Source organism: Rhinatrema bivittatum, chromosome 8 (genome assembly GCF_901001135.1).
Source record: "Rhinatrema bivittatum chromosome 8, aRhiBiv1.1, whole genome shotgun sequence".
NCBI lineage: Eukaryota > Metazoa > Chordata > Amphibia > Gymnophiona > Rhinatrematidae > Rhinatrema > Rhinatrema bivittatum.
Genome location: NC_042622.1, coordinates 69,032,956 through 69,052,969, shown reverse-complemented (window position 1 = coordinate 69,052,969; position 20,014 = coordinate 69,032,956). Strand labels below are relative to the sequence as shown.

Sequence of the window (20,014 nt, the reverse complement as noted above, 5' to 3'; positions counted from 1 at the left end):
GGATGGGCTTCTATTCTTCAAGACCTTGTCCACCAGGGGCCAAGGAGGGAATGCATAGAGCAGAATGTCGTGGGGCCACGGAAGGACAAGGGCATCCACTCCTTCCGCTCTGTGCTCTCTTCTGCGACTGAAGAACGGCACCTTGGCATTCCCCCAAGTCACCAATAAATCCAAATGGGGGATCCCCCCACCGATGAATTATCAACTTGAACGCCTCGTCGAACAGCTCCCACTCTTCGGGATCCAATCTCTGACGGCTCAGAAAATCCACCTGAACGTTGTCTACCCTGGCAATGTGAGAAGCCGCTGTCCTGAGCAGATTTATCTCCGCCCAGGCCATGAGCTCGTCTGCCTCCACAGCCACGGGACGGCTCTTTGCTCTTCCTTGCCTATTGATGTATGCCACTGTCGTTGCATTGTCGGAGAGCACTCTCACCGACTGATGATGAACGAGAGGCAGGAACTTCTGCAAGGTCAACCGTACCGCCCTTGTTTCCAGACGATTGATGGACCATTGCACTTCCAGCTGTGTCCATTGGCCTTGCGCCGCCTGAGACTGGCAAACTGCCCCCCAACCGGAAAGACCGGCGTCAGCCATCACAATGATCCACCGAGGGACCCCCAGATCCACCCCCCGAGACAAGTATTCGGGGCTCAACCACCAAGCTAGACTGGACCTGGCAGGTTCCTGGAGTGGCAAGGGAACTTGAAACTCCTCCGATTTGGGATCCCATCGTGAAAGCAAAGCCCTCTGCAATGATCTCATATGAGCGAAGGCCCACAGAACCAACTCCAGAGTAGACGCCATAGAACCAAGCACCTGCAAGTAGTCCCATGCCTTGGGAACTGGTAGAGACAATAGACAAACTTGAGACTTGTCCATTCGTTCCTGCATAAGGAAGACTTTCCCGATCCGAGTATCGAACCTCACCCCCTAAAAATCCAGGACCTGGGTAGGGCACAACTGGCTTTTGGCAGAATTGATGATCCACCCCAAAGAGTGAAGGGTCTGGGCTACCTTGGCAACCGCCATCTTGCATAGTTCTTCTGACTTTGTTCGAATGAGCCAATCGTCCAAGTAGGGATGGATTAAGATCCCCTTACAGCGGAGAGCCGCTGCCACTACCACCATCACCTTTGTGAAGGTCCGGGGGGGAGGGGGGGGGAGGCGGTAGCCAGCCAGAATGGAAGGGCCTGGAACTAGTAATGTTTGCCGAGGATCATGAACTGGAGAATTCATGGAATGGTCCTTCTGAATTTCAACGTGCAGGTAAGCTTCCGTCAAATCGAGGGAAGCTAAAAACTTCCCCCCGCTGACGGAGGCAATTACGGAACGTAGCGTCTCCATGTGAAAATGGAGCACTCGGAGCTCTGTTGACCTTTAGATCCAAAATCGAACGGAAGGACCCCTCCTTCTTGGGAACCACAAAATAAATCGAATATCTGCCCCTCTTTAGTTCGTCCGAAGGAACCGGGATCACCGCCCCTAGGTCTATCAACTGACGAAGCATTTGAGTCACTTGGTGCCTTTTCTCCAGGGACTCGCAGGGAGGTACCAGAAACAGATCGCGCAAGGGATGAGCAAAATCTAAGGCGTAACTGTGTTCTATAATGCTTAGAACCCAGTGGTCCGACGTGATTTTGACCCACTCCTCGTAAAACAGGGACAGCCGTCCCACGATGACTGGAATGGGGGAGTGGGTCGGCGCTATTTCATTGGGATGATTTAGCTCCTGTTGCACCCGGGGTGCCGCCGTCTCGGACAGGCCTACGGCCGCGAAAGGAATGAGACCAAGACTGAGACGTCCCGGACGTCTGCCTTTGGCCAAAAGGATCCGGTTTAGACTGGTGATAATGGCACTGCCCTCTAAAACTAGAACGGGAAGGACCAAAACCCCTAGAGGTTTTTGGCCTATCCTCCGGGAGCTTGTACACCTTATTCTCCCCAAGGACTTAATGAGCTGCTCCAAATCATCCCCAAAAAGGAATTTCCCCCTAAAAGGAAAAGCTCCCAGCTGCGATTTGGAGGAAACATTGGCCAACCAATTACGGAGCCACAAAAGCCTGCGGGCCGACACTGCTGAAGCCATAGTGCGCGAAGATGTACGGAGGAGATCGTACAAAGCATCTGCCCCATACTTCACTGCCACTTCCAAATGATCAGCCTGCTCCGCTTCTTCCGGGGAAACATCCATGGCACTCAGGAGCTGTTGTACCCACCGGAGACTCGCACGCTGCATCAAACTACTGCAAACAGCTGCTCTAACCCCAAGAGCTGACACCTCGAAGAAGAACTTCAAGATTACGATCCTGGGGGTCCTTAAGGGCAGTCGCCCCAACCACCGGTATAGTCGTAAGCTTCTTGACCGCTGATATGGCCACATCAACCTTAGGAACCTTAAGGAGATCGAGAGAGTTGTCGTCCGGCAGCAGGTACAATTTGTCCATAGCTTGGCCTACCCGAAGGCTAGCTTCCGGAGTATCCCACTCCCGAAACATCAGCTGAAGTAACACAGGATGAAACAGAAAAGTCCTAGCCGAGGAGCGAAGACCAGACAGTATCGGATCCACCGTGCCCTGATCCTGAGGCGCCTGTCCGGTTGTATGCCCAACTCCGCAAGGACATACGGAATCATCGGCTCCAATTCATCCCTACGAAAGAGCCTAAGGACCCGAGGATCATCCCCTTCCACTGGCGCCATATGCTCGAAATCTTCATCCACATCTGCCTGAAGTGGATTCGCCAGCGCGGTATTTCCCTGGTCCCTGGACCAGACCCTCCCCGGACCACCTGAATCCGGGAGACCTCAGGAGGATCCAAACTTGGAACCTTCACGGGAGGAGAGGGTCCAGCCCCAGGCCGACCCGGAATAGGCTCCGGATCCCCTGTGGGCATAAAGCTAGCTAAATATGCCTTATGCATCAGTAAATCAAAATCTGCCGAAAAGGTGGCTGGCCCTTTAAATTCTCCTGCAGGAGCAAGGGGAGGTGGGAAAGGTGTCGCAGGGAGACCCAGGGCTTTGATCATGCGGAAACAGCTGAGGAGGGAGATCCCCTTCCCCTGCCAAGCAATCTGCATCGGCATCTGCAGCCCCTAAAATGGCTGCCGTTCCCACGTTCCACGGGAGCGGAGCAGGCCTAGTGCCACAAGGCAGCATTGGGTTGCCCGCACCACGAGACCGAGCTGCCTGCTTCCCTCTCCCGCTGGCCGCTGCTGCCGATGGGTCCTTGCCCCCGGGAAGACACCGGGAGCAGAGGTTGTTGCGGGAGAGCTGAGTTGCTGGCTCCCAGCAGGCACAGCATGCCGAGGCGCGCAGCATCGCCACTGTCTAGAGGGGAAGCCGCAAAAAATGAAGACTGGAGCCCGGGAGGCCAAAGGAAAGCAGCACTATCTTTATCTTTGTTTTTTTGAGATTGGCAAAACGACGCGCGCTGGCCTTACCAGAGCACAATTCGCGGTTGTCTCTGGGCCGGGGGGGAGGGACTGGCCCACCGGTAAATCCCCCCCAGTCACTCACCGCTCAGCTGCTCCGGGATTGCTGGAAGGGAGGCATAACCCAGCAGTCTGGGCTGATCCGGGTATGTACAGGGAACCATGAAGACTGGAGCCCGGGAGGCCAAAGGAAAGCAGCACTATCTTTATCTTTGTTTTTTTGAGATTGGCAAAACGACGCGCGCTGGCCTTACCAGAGCACAATTCGCGGTTGTCTCTGGGCCAGGGGGGAGGGACTGGCCCACCGGTAAATCCCCCCCAGTCACTCACCGCTCAGCTGCTCCGGGATTGCTAGATTGCAAGCCTACCATCAAGGAGGGAAGGAGAAAATGAATCGTCTCTTCGGGAGGCTCCCCCCCCCCTTTTTTTTTTTTTTTTAAGCTATAGGATCTTTGCTTTAGCCAAACAAATAAGGATTCCTGAACCTCTCTTTTTTTTGTTGTTGTAAGAATCAAGCTACCAGGACCGCAGGTTCTGCCACCTTCATCTGTTGGAGACAGATAAATATTGAAGGGGGCTGCAGGTGGTGCACCATACTTACAAGGGGTGCCCTTCAAGTTTTTCTCTGTCTCCATCTGCTGGAAGGGAGGCATAACCCAGCAGTCTGGGCTGATCCGGGTATGTACAGGGAACCAGAATTATGTATCTAGAGTTAGAGTTATTTTCCTTATGCATATTGCTTTGCACTTATCCACAAATTTCATATGCCATTTATATGCCCGGTTCCCCAGTCTAGCCAGATCCTTCTCCAGTTGCTCAAAGTCCACTTGTGTTTTAACTGCTTTCAATATTTTTGTATCATCTGTGATCATCCACTTCATTTATGTCAATGTTAAACAGCACTGGTCCCAGTATAAATCTCTGGGGTATTCCACTATTCACCTCAATTCATTGGGAAAACTGGCCATTTAATCCAACTCACTGTTTCCTATCTTTTAACCAGTTACTAATCCATAATGGAGCATTGCCTCCTATCTCAAGACTTTTTAATTTCTTGAGGAGTTGCTCATGAGCGACTTTGTCAAATGCAAAGCTCTTCCCTGCTGGTCTGTATATATAACATGGACTGAGTTTTTACTTTATAGGAGAGGCTGTAAGATACTGAATGCCATACATCCCCTTCACTTGGGCCGATACAGTAAACGTTGTGGGAGAGCGGGTGCGATACAGGGGGAAGAATATGCTAATGAGGGCCCACGGTAAAAAGAGACGCTAGGAAAACTAGCGCGTCCCTAGCGCCTCTTTTTTGACAGGAGCGGTGGCTGTCAGCGAGTTTGACAGCAGACGCTCAATTTTGCCTGTGTCGGTTCTCAAACCCGCTGACAGCCACGGGTTTGTAAAACGGACGCCGGCATAATTGAGCGTCCGTCTTCCGACCCGCGGGCCGATTTTAAATTTTTTTTTTTAAATTTTTTTTTATTTTTGGGGCCTCTGACTTAATATCACTATGATATTAAGTCGGAGGGTGTACAGAAAAGCAGTTTTTTCAGCTTTTCTGTACACTTCCCCGGCGCTGTCAGAAATTAATGCCAGCCTTTGGGCAGATGTTAATTTTTTAAAGTAAAATGTGCGGCTTCACTGCACATTTTGCTTTCTGGCTTGCGCGGGAATAACTAATAGGGCCATCAACATGCATTTGCATGTTGCAGGCGCTATTAGTTTCGGGGGGGGGGGGGGGGGGGGGGGGTTGGACGCGCGTTTTCGACAACTTTCGTTTAAATGCATGTTAATGGCCCTATTAGTTATTCCCGCGCGATCCTGAAAGCAAAATGTGCAGCGAAGCCGCACATTTTACTTTAAAAAATTAATGCTTGAATAAGGGATAAAGCTAGCGCGTTGAAAACACGCGTCCAAACGTGGGCTAACAATGCGCTCCACCGGAGCACTGTACTGTATCACCCGAAGTGATGGTTAGCACTGGGAACATGTGTTGATTTCTTTCATCTCTATAGAACCGCAAAGATCTAGCTCTACTCACAGTCTTTACGCAAAGGACTTCAAACTGAGTATATTTTACTTAGCACATGTAGAATTAACTTCTTTAAGAAACTGCTGACATCTTTTTAAAAACAATTACATTTTTTAATATTTATAACCCCCAAAACTCATGCTAATCTATCGTCCTCTGTAAAATCACCCTGATTCCTTCCTCAAATTATCTGAATTCATATGTGACATTGCTACCACTTCCCCCAACCTGCTGGTTCTAGGTGACTTCAGTTACTATGCAGAGGTCCCCCTTAAAGGCTACACTTCAACGTTCCAGCGCAACATGATCTGATCTCACCCAAATAATCAAAGTCCAACCCATAAACAGACACATTCAACCTAATTTTCCATTCTTTCAATATCAAACAAGATCTAGCTTCATTATCAGATTCCTATCTTCTGGTCAGACCATAATCTGATATGGATCATCTTACAAAGCTCTAGGCAGATATCTATCACCCAAGCACTGTGACTTCTATTCAGAAACTTGTCCACAGTCACAAATGACACCCTAAGAGAACACCTAAAAATACTAACTACCATCAATACTTCAAGACCAGCCTGAACTACTAATTCAGCAGTGGAATGAGACATTTACTTTTGCCATTGAGACACTAGCACCTTTCAAGCTAAATCCCATCAAAACTATCTGAAATTCTCCTTGCTTCCATGAAGGCCTCCGCTTACTGAAACAACAACTTGAATGGGCTTGGCATAAACAGAAAACATTCTAACAATCAGGTCTGCAAAGGACACTACAAAAGATATAAAGCGGCCATCTGTCAAGCAAAAAATGACTATATTTCTAAACAACTAGAACTAGAGATGAATCACCTGAGTAAAGTATTTGAACCTGTACAGAAACTTTCTAAATATGAAGCTCAAACACCCACCACTGCCATCGATAATCTTTCAGTGGAAGACAGCTCAATTCTTCATAGGAAAAAATCCAACACATTAGATCTTCCTTAGATGCTCTTCCTTCCTTATCTTCACCAATCATGCACTACATCCCCCAATCAAAGATACTACCGCCCACCAATCTTTAGCCAAACTATTCAGACTATATGATGTCAGGAAAGACATCCCACAAGAAACAGAGATGATTCTCCAAAGAATCAGTCAATCCACTAGCCCATTAAATCCCATTCCACCTAGATTCATCTGCAACTTGAAGCAAGACTTAACCCCCTGGCTATTTTAAATGTCATCATATCTCAAGGCACCTTCTCTCACTCACTAAAAAGTACACTCAAAGTCAATTTTGCAGAAACCTGGGTCAGATAAAAAAATATTAGAAAAGAGATGCCCAGTTTTTTGTTTTCCAAAAATTACAGTGGATAAATTGTTAAAATCAAGAGAAGTTTACAGGTTTGGGGGGACTTGCCAATTTCATGGGTGAGGAGAATTAGTTTGCTGAAAATGAGTATTCTTCCAAAATTGTTTTATCTTTTTCAACATGTTCCCTGCAATATATCTCAACAAGTGTTTACTGATCTGCATAGTGTGATGTCGAAATTTATAAGGAATTACAAACCGGCTAGAATCAAGTTGAGTTGGTTATGGTTGGGTAAGCAACAAGGGGCGTGGCTTTGCCTAATTTACCTCTCTATTATTGGGCAGCTAGGCTGTTATGTATTCAGGCCTGGATATGCAGTTCAAATACCTCATTGCTGTCTTTGGAGCAGGTACACACTGATATAATTAATCTTGCTGCACTACCTTTTATGTCTCTTGCTTTGCCGCAGTGCCATAGAGTTTGCAAGCGCAGTCTGATTCTGGCGCATACGATACAAATATGGTGCCAGGTTCATAAATTCTTTGGACTGGATAGGGAAGAAGTGTCATTTCTTTATATATTTCAACGATACTGTCTGAATGTACTTTTTCCCCAGTATTTAAAGGGTGGAAGGAGCAGGGATTGATTACTTTGGCCCAACTGTGGGACGAGGAGTCTGGAATGTTGAGTTCCAATGTTTGGTTGAAGACTATGATATTAGCCCTGATTCACATGCTCAGTATTTGCAAATTCATCAGACTTTAGCAAACGGGTGAGTGTAGAAAACCCACTCTCAAACTTTGAATAGAAGGGAGAAATTTGTCAGTGATCCTGATACCCGGACTCGGGGTGTTGCACTTATATATCACGGTATATTGGAAGGTAAATATGATATAGAAACGCCGAAGACCCTTATTGACACTTGGAATGAAGATTTTGGTCTTTCTTTGATCAGCTGAGACTGGAAAACTATTTGGGCTTCAGCAAAATGGGTTGCCTTAATGATACGATTACTGAATTGAACATATTGTACCCCTGTCTTCTATTCCCAAATTTTTCATGACTCTAGTAACTTCTGCTGGAGGGACTGCAGGGAAATTGGCACTTATATACACATGTGGTGGTACTGTCAAGGCACTCAATTCTTTTGGTCCTTGGTAACGCAAGAAATTGCTGATATTGATTTCCCCATCTTTATTGGGGCAAAGCTGGGGTTGTTAGGTAGCTGGGTTGGCTCTATCATGCCGGTTAAATACATAGGGCATTAATGGGTCAATTGCTGCTGGCTGCCAGATTTACCATTGCTACTATCGAAAACTTCTGATATGATTTGAAGAATGCCCGTGGTAAATATGGGCAAATCTGGGGTCCTTATTTGGAATACTATAATCAGTAAACACTGCTGGCCAGAATGTATGTTCCTATAACTTTACTGCTAAGATATTGATATGTATAATATGTGATTGTCAAACTTGCTTTTAGTGCTTTATTTTGTCACTGGAAAAATTGTTAAATAAAGAGTTAAAAAAATATTAGACAACTATCGCTCAATTTCTAGCATTCTCTTCCTGTCTAATCTAACAGAAAAAGTAATTTATCTCCAACTCCTCAATCATCTTGAGGAAAACAATTTACACTGTCAACAATCCGGCTTCAGGAAAGGCCATGGAACCGAATCTGTTCTACTAGCCATCACTAATAGCATCCACTTGCATGCTAATCAAGATGGTGATTTCCTCCTTGGCTTGTTAGATCTCTCTGCTGCCTTCAACACAGTCGACCTCCAACTTCTGACCCAGCACTTATGAGACATTGGCATTGAAGGTACCACCCTAAACTGGTTTGAATCCTTTCGCTCTAAAAGAACCAGTTGACCCCTTGGGCCAATAAATCCTCAAAACCTCAAGCTCTCATGTGTGGAGTCTCTCAAGGATTGGTCCACTCCCCAATTCTTTTGAACACTTACATCTGCCCGAAATGAAATCTTATTCAAGTCTTCAAAACTGAGCCATCTTTTTGCAGATGACATTCAACTTTGCATCAAATTCGAAGCCAGCAAATCATCTTCCATTTCAAATCTTACAATGGTTCAGCAACCAGAAACTCAAATTGAACCCCTCTAAATCGGAACTTCTTTGGATTAGCTGCCAAGGTCATCCTTTATAGTTACCACCCTACCTGTAAGACACGTCATTAAATCCCAAAGAATCAGTACAAAGTTTAGGGATCCTACTTGATCAAAACCTCAGTATGGAAACACCCATTTCCAAATTAGTAAAAACCTCTTTCATGTACCTGTGTCAGATCTACCAATCATAGATCTACCTAGACAAACTCAATTTGGCTACAGTAATCCATGCACTATTCCCAAGAAGAATAGACTATTGCAATTCTTTATTCAATGGCATCTCCCTATACAATTCAAAATGCCTCCAGCTCCTACATAATACAGCAGCAAGAAGTCTAGTAAGAGCAAAAGTATCTTACCACATAAAGCCTATCCTATTTCAACAACACTGACTACCAATAGAGAGCAGGATCAAATTCAAAATACTCTGCTTTGTCTTCAAATGCACGAACAAACAGGCCACAGAATAACTCTTGTAGCTCCTTCTCCCTTATGCCCCCAAGAGAGAACTCAGATCTTCCCAAGTGGTTCTACTTTCCACCACGCCTCTGGCCTCTGTTAGATTGCCCTGCATCAGACTTCACACCTTTAGCTGTTAACGCACCATAGATCTGGAACATGCTTTCATTATCCTTACACTTAGGGCTGGATTTTAATACCTACGTGCGGGCGTAGATTTGCGAGCACAACCGGCGTGCACAAATCTATGCCCGATTTTATAACATGCGGGCACAGCTGTGCGCATGTTATAAAATCCGGGGTCAGCGAGCACAATAGCACCTAGCCCTAGGGGAGCCCTGATGGCTTTTCCTGTTCCCTCCGCCCCCCACCTTCCCCCCCCACCTTCCCCCACCTTCCCCTACCTAACCCGCCCCCCTGTCCTACCTAACCCCCCCCCAAACCTTTGTTCCATAAGTTGCGCCTGCTGGCCAAGTGCCGGCATGCAATCCCCCGGCACAGCTGCTGTACTGGAGGCCTTGGTCCCGCCCCCGCCCCTTTCACAAAGCCCTGGGACATATGCACATCCCGGGGCTTGCTCGCATCGCTGGGCCTATGCAAAATAGGCTCGGCGCGTGTAGGGCTTTTAAAATTTGCCCCTTAGAGCTCAGCTACTTCACCTTCAGGAAAGAAGCTAAAGCATGGATTTTTAGCCAAGCATTTCAGAGACTTCCTGTACAACAACCTAGTTAACACAGTACTCCTATTTCTACAGCAACAACAAAATATCCAAACTGAATCTATCTTTAAATATATAGATCCTCAACCAATATTATTTGATCTAATATTGTAACCTACTTTAAATGTAATGTAATCCATTTTGAGGCCATTCATGTTAAGAAAGCGGAATATCAAATGTCAATAAATAATAAATAAATGACAAATAATAATAAATAAATAATATTGAACATTAAATAAAACACTGAAGCATACAAAGTCAAGGTAAATATGAAACCCCAACAAGATAGATAAACTTTCAATTAATGCCATTTCATTCTAGTTCACATTAAAATGAAACAAAGCTCACGTAACAAAAATGCATATTCCTACTATTTTCTGGCATAAGCCACCACCTTTAATTTGTAAAGCATTGAAACCAGAGATTAGAAAATATTTTATCACTCCCCACATTTCCTCCATGGTCACTGTCAACTGGGGACTCACAAAAGATGGGTGTACCTGGCAATCTTAAAATAATTTTCTAGTATCTGTACTTGTTTACAAACACCTTTACCGATATCTTTTAGTCTAACAAAAGCCTATGGCCTCCATGGTATCATCTGACTGGCACACCGGAGAACAGAAAAATACACCCTTTGGCATCTTCACTTCACTGTTGGCCCCACCAAGCCCACAATAGCTGCGAGGAGCTTTTCACAGCTTCTGTCCCTTCCAATTCGGGGGAAGGAACATTGCTGCTTGCTAGGGATGAATTTGCGGGAGGAGAGAGACATTTAGGTTGGGTAAAGCACCCAGTGTCGATGTGGTCTTAGACATGCCACCCACAGTTTCTCTTGATCTCAGCTCTTTTGGGCAGAAAAATCTATCTATAGGCCAAGTAAGGCAGGCTTACCAGGAAAAGTACAAATGTTCAGTCTGTGCTTATGCATTTTAATGAAAGAACTGTTGAGTAGGTTAGCAACCTCCTGGCAGCAGCCACCATCTTTGCTCTGCCCCTCTCTGACCTGTACACACATACTGTATATCTTAAGTATTCAGCTATTTCACCGTGAACCTATTGCGCTGTTATCTTTTGTATTTGGTTGCTTCATGTGAATCTTGCCTAATATGGAGTTAAATGAGGAGTAGGGAAGGGTGGGATAATAGATCTTTGAGACAATGCATATGTTAGCATGGACACACACAGGTATACTGTCATATACCCTCATAGTAAGATACTCACAGCAACCCTGCCCCTCTCCCTCAGAGTGAGGCACTTTGTGACATACTGTCTCCTGCCTAATAGCAAGATACCCAGTGACATCTTGACTCTGGGTCTCACAGTGAGCAATGATACCATTGCCCTTTGCACTCACAAGGGATCCAGTGACACACTGTCAAGTCATAGTGGTGCCTTACTTAGAATATTCCGTGCTATTAAAATCTATAATCAGGCCCTATGTGCTACATAGTAATTAAATTTGACAAGTATAGTGGACAGGAGACAGAGATGGATAAGTCAGATTAGTCATCTTACCTCATCATTGACGATTTCATGCAGGTCTGGGATGCTGAGATCTGCTTTCACAAAAGGGATCTTATCCACCTCCTCGGGAAATGGCCGGTGCTTTACACTGTACCTAATTCCCACATTGTTCATTGGTTCAGGCCGTGGCTCTGGTAAGAACAGCTAGCACAAACATAAGACCTTTACACACAACTCATTACCTCAACTTCATAATTTACTTAAATGAAAAACAAGCTAAGTCTATCAGGGATGTGTTTCATTTACTGTTATTGTCTGCATTTCTGAATTTTTCTAGTTAGTACCATACACAGATGCCAAACTGACAGCAATGGAGGCTGAAAATCTCTATATGTCCACAAACTGATATAGGATGGAGGATGACACAGAATTAAGGTTTAAGAAAATTCTGGGTTTAGCCAATTTTGTTTTTGTGGGTTTATGTCTTAAAAAAACCTTACAATGACATTTTTCTTCATGGGTTTTACAATATGGTATATCTTCTGCAGTGATTACTAGCCCTGTCTCTGTCTTGCTACCTCTTCAAAATTCAAATATTACTGTTCAGAAAATCCAGGATGCTTTTGCTAGAGGCAAGCAGCTCTAGCTTGCTATCATTTGGGATGTGTGTAGAAGAAAACAAGGTTGCTTTTCTGTAATAAATGCTTTCCGTAGACAGGACAATTCAGCCACACAAGCAGGTGACATCCTCTAATAGTGATGACGTGCTCTCAGAGCTTAGAAAAACTTCTAGGTGTTCCTGAGCTGTCGCCACTGTGAGAGCCTCCTAAGTCATTTCACAAGCCAAGCTTCAACTCTACAGTGAGGAAGGTGGGATTGTGTGGCTGAATTGTTCCACTATCTATGGAGAACACCTGCTACAGGCAAGTAACTTTGCTTTTTTCCGTGGTCAAGCAGAATTAATTTTAGCCACACAAATGGGGATTCCCAAACTGAGGGTGCAATGAACAATTTTACTTCTTTGAAAAGTGATGGAAGCATTCCAATCCAGTAATAAGCAGGAATGAGGAGATAGCATCTAGTTAAACAAGCTCTTCAGTACTGCTTGGTAAAAGACACTATCTCTATGAGCGTCCTCTTCAAGACAGTAATATAAAAAAAAAAAAAGTGTGGTTAGTGGACCACGTTGCTGCTTTGCAAATTTGATGAATGTAACCTTAGCGAAGATACACCGGAGACATCAAAGTTGCTCGTACTTGGTGAACCTTTACCTTGCTACAAAGTTGCCTACCACATTCAGCAAAGCAATGGGATATGCAGTCCAATATCCAGGCACAGACTGTTTGTTTTGTAACTGGAAGTCCCTATTTGGGTTGTAAGACCCAAATAGATTAGAAGAGTTCCTATACATTTTAGACCTTTACATGTAAAATAACAAAGCCCTTCTTAGTCCAAAGTATGAAGGGCTTGTTCACCTTTGTTAGAATGAGGTTTGGGAAATAATTTTGGTTAAACTAAAGACTGATTCAGGTGAAGTTGTGAAAACTATTTTAAGGAGGAACTGTGAATTCTTAAAACTACCCCATTCTTGAAGACTTGTGTGTAGGGCGTATGTACGATTAAGACCTGAAGTTTGTTTACTCTGCAGGCTGAGGTAATTGCTATCAAAAACAACACTCTCCAGGAAAGAAATGAGATCCACAAATGATAAGGTTTTGAAGGCAGGATTCATTAGCTGAGAAAGAACTATATTTAGATCACTATATGGCAAAGACCTTTAATGATTCTTGATATTAACAGATGTTCAGGAATTAGACCTAAGTGGTGGAGATATGCTGCAATTGCATTCAAGTGTACTTTGATGGAATTAGTCATCAATCCTGATGTGGAGAGATCAAGAAGATACCATAATAGGGTGAAATGGAGCAAGCTGAACAGATCTTCCTTCCCTGACGTACTTATATGGAAAATTGTTTGACAAAGTCCCTCATGAGAGGCTTCTAAGAAAACTAAAAAGTCATGAGATAGGAGAAGATGTCCTTTTATGGTGTGCAAACTGGTTAAAAGACAGGAAACAGAGCATAGGATTAAATGGTCTGTTTTCACAGTGGAAAAAGGCAAACAGTTGAGTGCCTCAAGGATCTGTACTTGGATCAGTGCTTTTTAATATACTTATAAATGATCTCGAAAGAGGTCCGACTAGTGAGGTGATAAAATTTGAAGATGACACAAAATTATTCAGAATAGTTAAATCACAAGCAGATTGTAATAAATTTCAGAAGGATCTTGGGGGACTGGAAGGTTGGGCATTCAAATGATAGATGAAATATAATTTTGACAAGTGCAAGGTGATGCAAATATGGAAAACTAACCCATGCTGTAGTTACACAATGTTTTGTTCCATTTTAAGAGTTTCTATTCAGGAAAAAGATCTGGTATTACCAATGAAATCGTCAGCTCAGTGTGCTGTGGCGGTCAAAAAAGCAAATAGAATGCTACGAATTATGCGGAAAGGAATGGCAAAATAAAACAGAGGATGTCAATTTCTCTGTATTATTCAATGGTTAGACTTGAATACTATGTGCAATTCTGGTCGCTGCATCTCAAAAAAAGATATAGATGAATTGGAGAAAGTACAGAGGAGGGCGACCAAATTGATTAAGGGCAAGGAATGGATCCCCTATGAGGAAAGGCTAAAATGATTAGGGCTGTTCAACTTGGAGAAGAGACTGCTGAGGGGGGGTATGATAGATGTCTACAAAATCATGAAAGGACTTGATCGGGTAAATATGAAATGATTATTTACTCTTTTGGATAATACAAGGACTAGGGGGCACTCCATGAAGTTAGCAAGTGGCACATTTATAACAAATCAGAGAAAATTCTTTTTTCATTCAATGCACAATTAAGCTCTGGAATTCATTGCCAGAGGTTGTGGTTAAGGCAGCTAGTGTTGCTGGGTTTAAAAAAGGTTTGGATAAGTTCCTGGAAGAGAAGTCTACAAACGGCTATTAATCAATAGGGAATAGCCACTGCTTGTGGCTGGCATTAGTAGCATGGGATCTATTTAATATTTGGGTACTTGCCAAATACTTGTGACTTGGATTGGCCACTGTTGGAGACAAGATACTGGGCTTGATGGACCCTTGGTCTGACCCAGTATGGCATATCTTTTGTTCTTATGTTTCTATTTAAATTTATAGGAACTTCTGGTGGAAGTCTGTTTTGCTGCAATAATACCTTCCTTTATTTCTAAAGGCAGAGACATGGTTTGCACTACCCTACTTTCAATATCTAAGCTTTAAGTGCCAGAAATGGATGGTTTGGGTGATAATTGTTCTGTCATATTATGTTAAGAGACTCAGAAATATCTGTAGACATATCAGTTGAGCAACGACCAGGTGTTGAAGCCATGGAAACCAGAATTAGAGCAGCCACATTCATGCTTCCTTTGTTTCTTCTTAATCTGAAGATTGTCTTGGATATCAGTGGTATTGGTGGAAATACATTAATTAGTCCTTGATACCATGGATTGCAAAAACTGTCTGACACCACAGATCGGGTGCTGGCCTTTTCAAGCAATAGAGAGGGAATTTGCGGTTGAATGGAGCTGCAAAGCGGTCCACTTGTGGAGTTCCTCAGAGTTGAGAGCGAAACAGCGCTGTGCTGGCGTTATAGTTGATGACTTATTGAGTCCACAAGACATGGTCTCTGCCCAGGAGATGAATGGCATTAAAGACTATTTTTCCTGGAATTGCCCAATTCATATTGGCCAAAATTGTAAAAGTCCTGCACGCGTAAAAATCAGGGATTATGTGCGTGGCCCCCGATACACGCAGAAGTGCTGGGCCAACTAAAAGGGGTGGGCCGGGGGGCAGGTCAGAACAGTGCCATTAGATGCTGTCCTAGGGAAGCGCAGGCCAGCAGCTGGCCGGCGCAATGGAAGTTATTTCTCCTTTCAAGGAGCAGAAAATATTAAAACAAAAAAAGTTGGGGTAGCTACATAGGAGTTAGGGGTTGGGGTGGAGAGGGGAAAAGAGAGGAAGGTTAGGTAGGGGGGTAGGAAAGTTCCCTCCCAGTCCACTCCTTAATTGGAGCGGACTGGGAGGGAACTGGGAAAAAGGCTGATTGTGTAGCCACGCGTAATTGAAAAATTCCCCTCCCTACGTGCCCAAGTGGGGCTCATGCGCGTGGATATCGCATTTTATAATATGCGTGGGGCAACGTGCGCATGTTATAAAATCAGCGCCTCCATGTGTGCACACTGGGAACTGCGCACATATGGCCACACACAGACGTTTTAAAATCGACCCCATAGTACATGTTTCTCTGAAAAGATTTGAAGATCCTGTTCCTCCCTGTTTATTATTTATTTGGATTTGAACTGTTCCCTTAAAGCCATGGTTTGAATGCTAAAAGAGCCTTGAAAATAGTTGTTGGCTCTAGAAAGTAAACAGTTTTTGTTCCTGTGTGCTCAATGTCCTTGGAGAGCCCATATTGTTGAGGTGTGCCCCCCAGTCTTGACTGGAAACATCTGTACTCAATACCTATGCTGTTTTAATTTTTTTAATGTTTTTTATTGTATTATTTTATTTGCAATATTATGTATTGTTTTTATGTATTATTGCACATAGTTATGAAATTTTAGTGACATTTGGATAAGTTCTTGGAGGAGAAGTCATTAACTGCTATTAATCAAGATGACTTAGGGAATGGCCTCTGCTGCTACTACTGGCATCAGTAGCATGGGATCGTCTTAGTGTTTGGGTACTTGCCAGGTTCTTGTAGCTATCAATGGACACTATTCCTTGGATTAATGCAATGCTTCGGGTCTAAAACCCAACTAGGGTTTTGCGGTCTTCACAATTAGGATTGTTGAATGTACCTTCCGTTTGTCAGGCTCATCTTGTAAATAACAGGGAATGTGCATTTTCGGTGGTAGCTCCAGTGCTTTGGAACTCCCTCCCATTGGAGCTACATTTGACAAAGTCTACAAACATTTTTAAAAGCATGTTAAAAACGTTCTTGTTCCGGCAAGCATTTTAAACTGACCCAGTGGCTGTGTTATTATTCCCTCTTTCACAGGATATTGTGAGTGTATGTCCGTAATGTGATGGTGGTTATATTTCTTTGTCTGCTTCTTTGTATGCCACTTAGGACTTGTTGTGCAAGTGGGTTATAAATAAATAAACAAACAAACAATCTAGCTGGTTGGAATTGTGGTTCTGGGAAATATGTAGGCAAGAACTCTTAACTCAGGACCATCCCTGTATTGTGCCTTAAAAACTAGGGTCAACACTTTAAACTGTATCCAGAAGGCTACCAGGAGCCAGTGGAGGTCCTTCAAAAAATCTAGATAGCCCAGTGGCAGCGTTCTGGATAAACTGTAATATTCATAAACAATGTTTAGGAAGTTCGACATACATGGTGTTACAGTAATCCAGCAGGCTAAGAACCAACACTTCTATCACAGAGCGGACATCACTACTTGACAAAGCATATTTAAAGTAATGCACAAGCCACAGCTTGTAAAAAGCAGTCTTCAGGATAGCATTTATTTGTGGCATAAATGACAAAGAAGAGTCAATTATAAACCACAAATCTTGCACTTCAGATATTAATGATAAACTTCACTCTTCAGCTGGATATTCTGTAAATCGGATGGAATAGGGGTATGACTTCTGTTTCTTTTTAAGTTAAGCACCAATTTATTGGCCTGCATCCACTGTTCAACTCTCGAAATACAATCTATCAATGTGGTGGCAAATTACATGGTAGATAATCACTGGATTATACAGTTGTATACTGTCTGCATATATCTTCCAGTATACCCCAAAAGATGATATAATCTTCCAGAAAGAAGACAGATACTGAACAGCGCTGATCCTTGGGGAACTCCTGACAATCTTCCTTACTGAAGATAACCAATTACTAGAACTCACTTGTTGGGAGTACTCAGTTAAGACAGATTCAAAACAGTGTACAATTCCTCCTCCAATTCTAATGGTTTTCAAGTGAGATAATATTGTCCTATGGCATACTATCCAAAGCTGCCAAAACATCTAATAGAACAAGCAAAGTTGCTTTCTTCCAATCAATGTCACACAGTAATGAATTAAACAGTGAGACTAATAAAATCTCAATGCTGTGTCCTTCCAAAAATCACACTGGCAAATGTCCAGCACTTTGGGATCCACCAAAAACTCCTCTAGCTGGGAAAAAACATTTTTCAATAATTTTTGTTATGGAGGGAAGAATAGAAATTGGTTGATAGATCACTGGTTCAAGGATCTTTAAAGGATGACCCTTCAAAATAGGTCTAGCAATCACTGTTTTCCGACAATGTGGTATACTTCCCACAGCTAATTATCTATTATCTCAATAATTGGTCTCAAAAATACCTCCCTTAAACTGTGTAAGATCCAAAAAGACAGGAGTCCATAAGAAAGTAAGAAATTGCCATGCTGCGTCAAACCAAGGGTCCATCAAGCCCAGCATCCTCTTTCCAACAGAGGCCAAACCAGGCCATAAGAACCTGGCAATTATCCAAACACCAAGAAGATCCCATGCTACTGTTGCAATTAATAGCAGTGGCTAATCCCTAAGTAAACTTGATTAATAGCAGTTAATGGACTTCTCCAAGAACTTACCCAAACCTTTTTTGAAACCAGCTACACTAACTGCACTAACCACATCCTCTGGCAACAAATTCCAGAGCTTAATTGTGTGTTGAGTGAAAAAGAATTGTCTCCGATTAGTCTTAAATGTGCTATTTGCTAACTTCATGGAATGCCCCCTAGTCCTTCTATTATCCGAAAGTATAAATAACCGATTCACATCTACTTGTTCAAGATCTCTCATGATCTTAAAGACCTCTTTCATATCCCCCCCTCAGCCGTCTCTTCTCCAAGCTGAACAGCCCTAATCTCTTCAGCCTTTCCTCATAGGGGAGCTGTTCCAACCCCTTTATCATTTTGGTTGCCCTTCTCTATACCTTCTTCATCGCAACTATATCTTTTTTGAGATGCGGCGACCAGAAGTGTACACAGTATTCAAGGTGCGGTCTCACCATGGAGCGATACAGAGGCATCATGACATTTTCTGTTTTATTAACCATTCCCTTCCTAATAATTCCTAACATTCTATTTGCAATGGAGAAGTTAATTTCATTGATGAGAGTGAAGTGGCTACCTCTGGCTCACTAATCTGATCAAACTCAGATCAGCAAGACTTGACTAAGCCCTCATATACACAAATCCCTTGTAAACGAAAATACGCAATGGCTTCACGAGCCTCTCCAACTCCACTCCTTCATCAGACCTACACGAACAGCATACCAAAGAACCCTCCAGTTACCTGCCCTGAAACTCACCAAACGTGCCTCCACTATGAAGAGAGCTTTCTCAATAGCAGGTCCCTCAACATGGAATGCCATGCCCGCTGATCTCCACCCAGAATCTTGCACAACGAAATTCAAAAAGAAACTGAAAACTTGGCTATTCAAACAGGCCTTCCCCTAATCCTTCCACACTTCACCTCCACAGGACACAGAACTATTCCTCCACTAAACTCAGACTTCCAAACGGTACTTAGTCGGGTCTCCCTTCCATTTTATTTCTCCTCCCTCCCAACTTTATATAATGCATCCCATATGCCAATGCCCTTCTCTCCATGCTATCTGATTACCCGGTTTCCTGTTTTTCATTTTTCCTGTTTCCCAGATAGTCCATGTTATTGTTTACTATGTATTTGAAGTTTATTTTATTCTTTTGTGTTCCAAGTACTCGTTGTGCCATGCATTTGTCTTTCTATCTCTATATTCCTTGTAAACGATGTGAAAACGGTTATCGGTATATAAAAAACTACAAATAAATAAACTGTCGCAGCTCTCATTCATTAAATAGGATGGTACATTTTGAAAACTTGCCTGAAGATGATTAATCTTTAAAGAAAAAATTCAACTAGTGTCTCAGCGACTACAGGTCAAATAGATTTCCCTGCCAAAAGTTCTTGCAGGCGAATCAAATTTTCTTGAAGTCTAGGGGAAATATATATTTTTTTGCTAGACTAAGCGACTTCCTGTACTGTCTTAGAGCTATTTTATAATCCTCTTTATGCTTGGAGTCATAATTATGGACAAACTTCAACAATAGCTTCTGAATACATGGCTATTATTCAGGAAGATGCACCAAGATTGTGTCTGATTCTGGCACCAAGATGGGAGGAGTACATTGTTTTTAGCAGGTGGTTTATATATGGAATCTCTGTACTGAGAAGTTGATGGTTTAGCACTGAAAAGCTTCAGCAATGTGACACTTGAAGTTGACAGCTTCTAGACCTGTAAGCTGACAGTGCCAATGTCACCTCAGCAAAGTGACTCCTATGGGGATGCTTCAAAGTCTTTGGTGCCAAAAGAGATGATTTCCTTACTTTGTTGCACCTAGAACCTGAAGCTGATGAGTTATGGCTTCAGTGCTGAGG

The 20,014-nt window shown here is 43.4% G+C and overlaps 1 protein-coding gene across 6 annotated transcripts in view; it reads right to left on the bottom strand.

The window, feature by feature from the left end:
- RALGAPB (Ral GTPase activating protein non-catalytic beta subunit) overlaps positions 1 to 20,014 on the bottom strand; it is a 392,859-nt gene that overhangs the window by 53,097 nt on the left and 319,748 nt on the right. For all 6 annotated transcript variants that reach the window (XM_029614592.1, XM_029614596.1, XM_029614594.1 and 3 more), the window contains one exon: positions 11,585 to 11,737. In XM_029614592.1, coding sequence (XP_029470452.1) covers positions 11,585 to 11,737 — 153 coding nt within the window. The remainder of the gene's footprint in view (positions 1 to 11,584; positions 11,738 to 20,014) is intronic.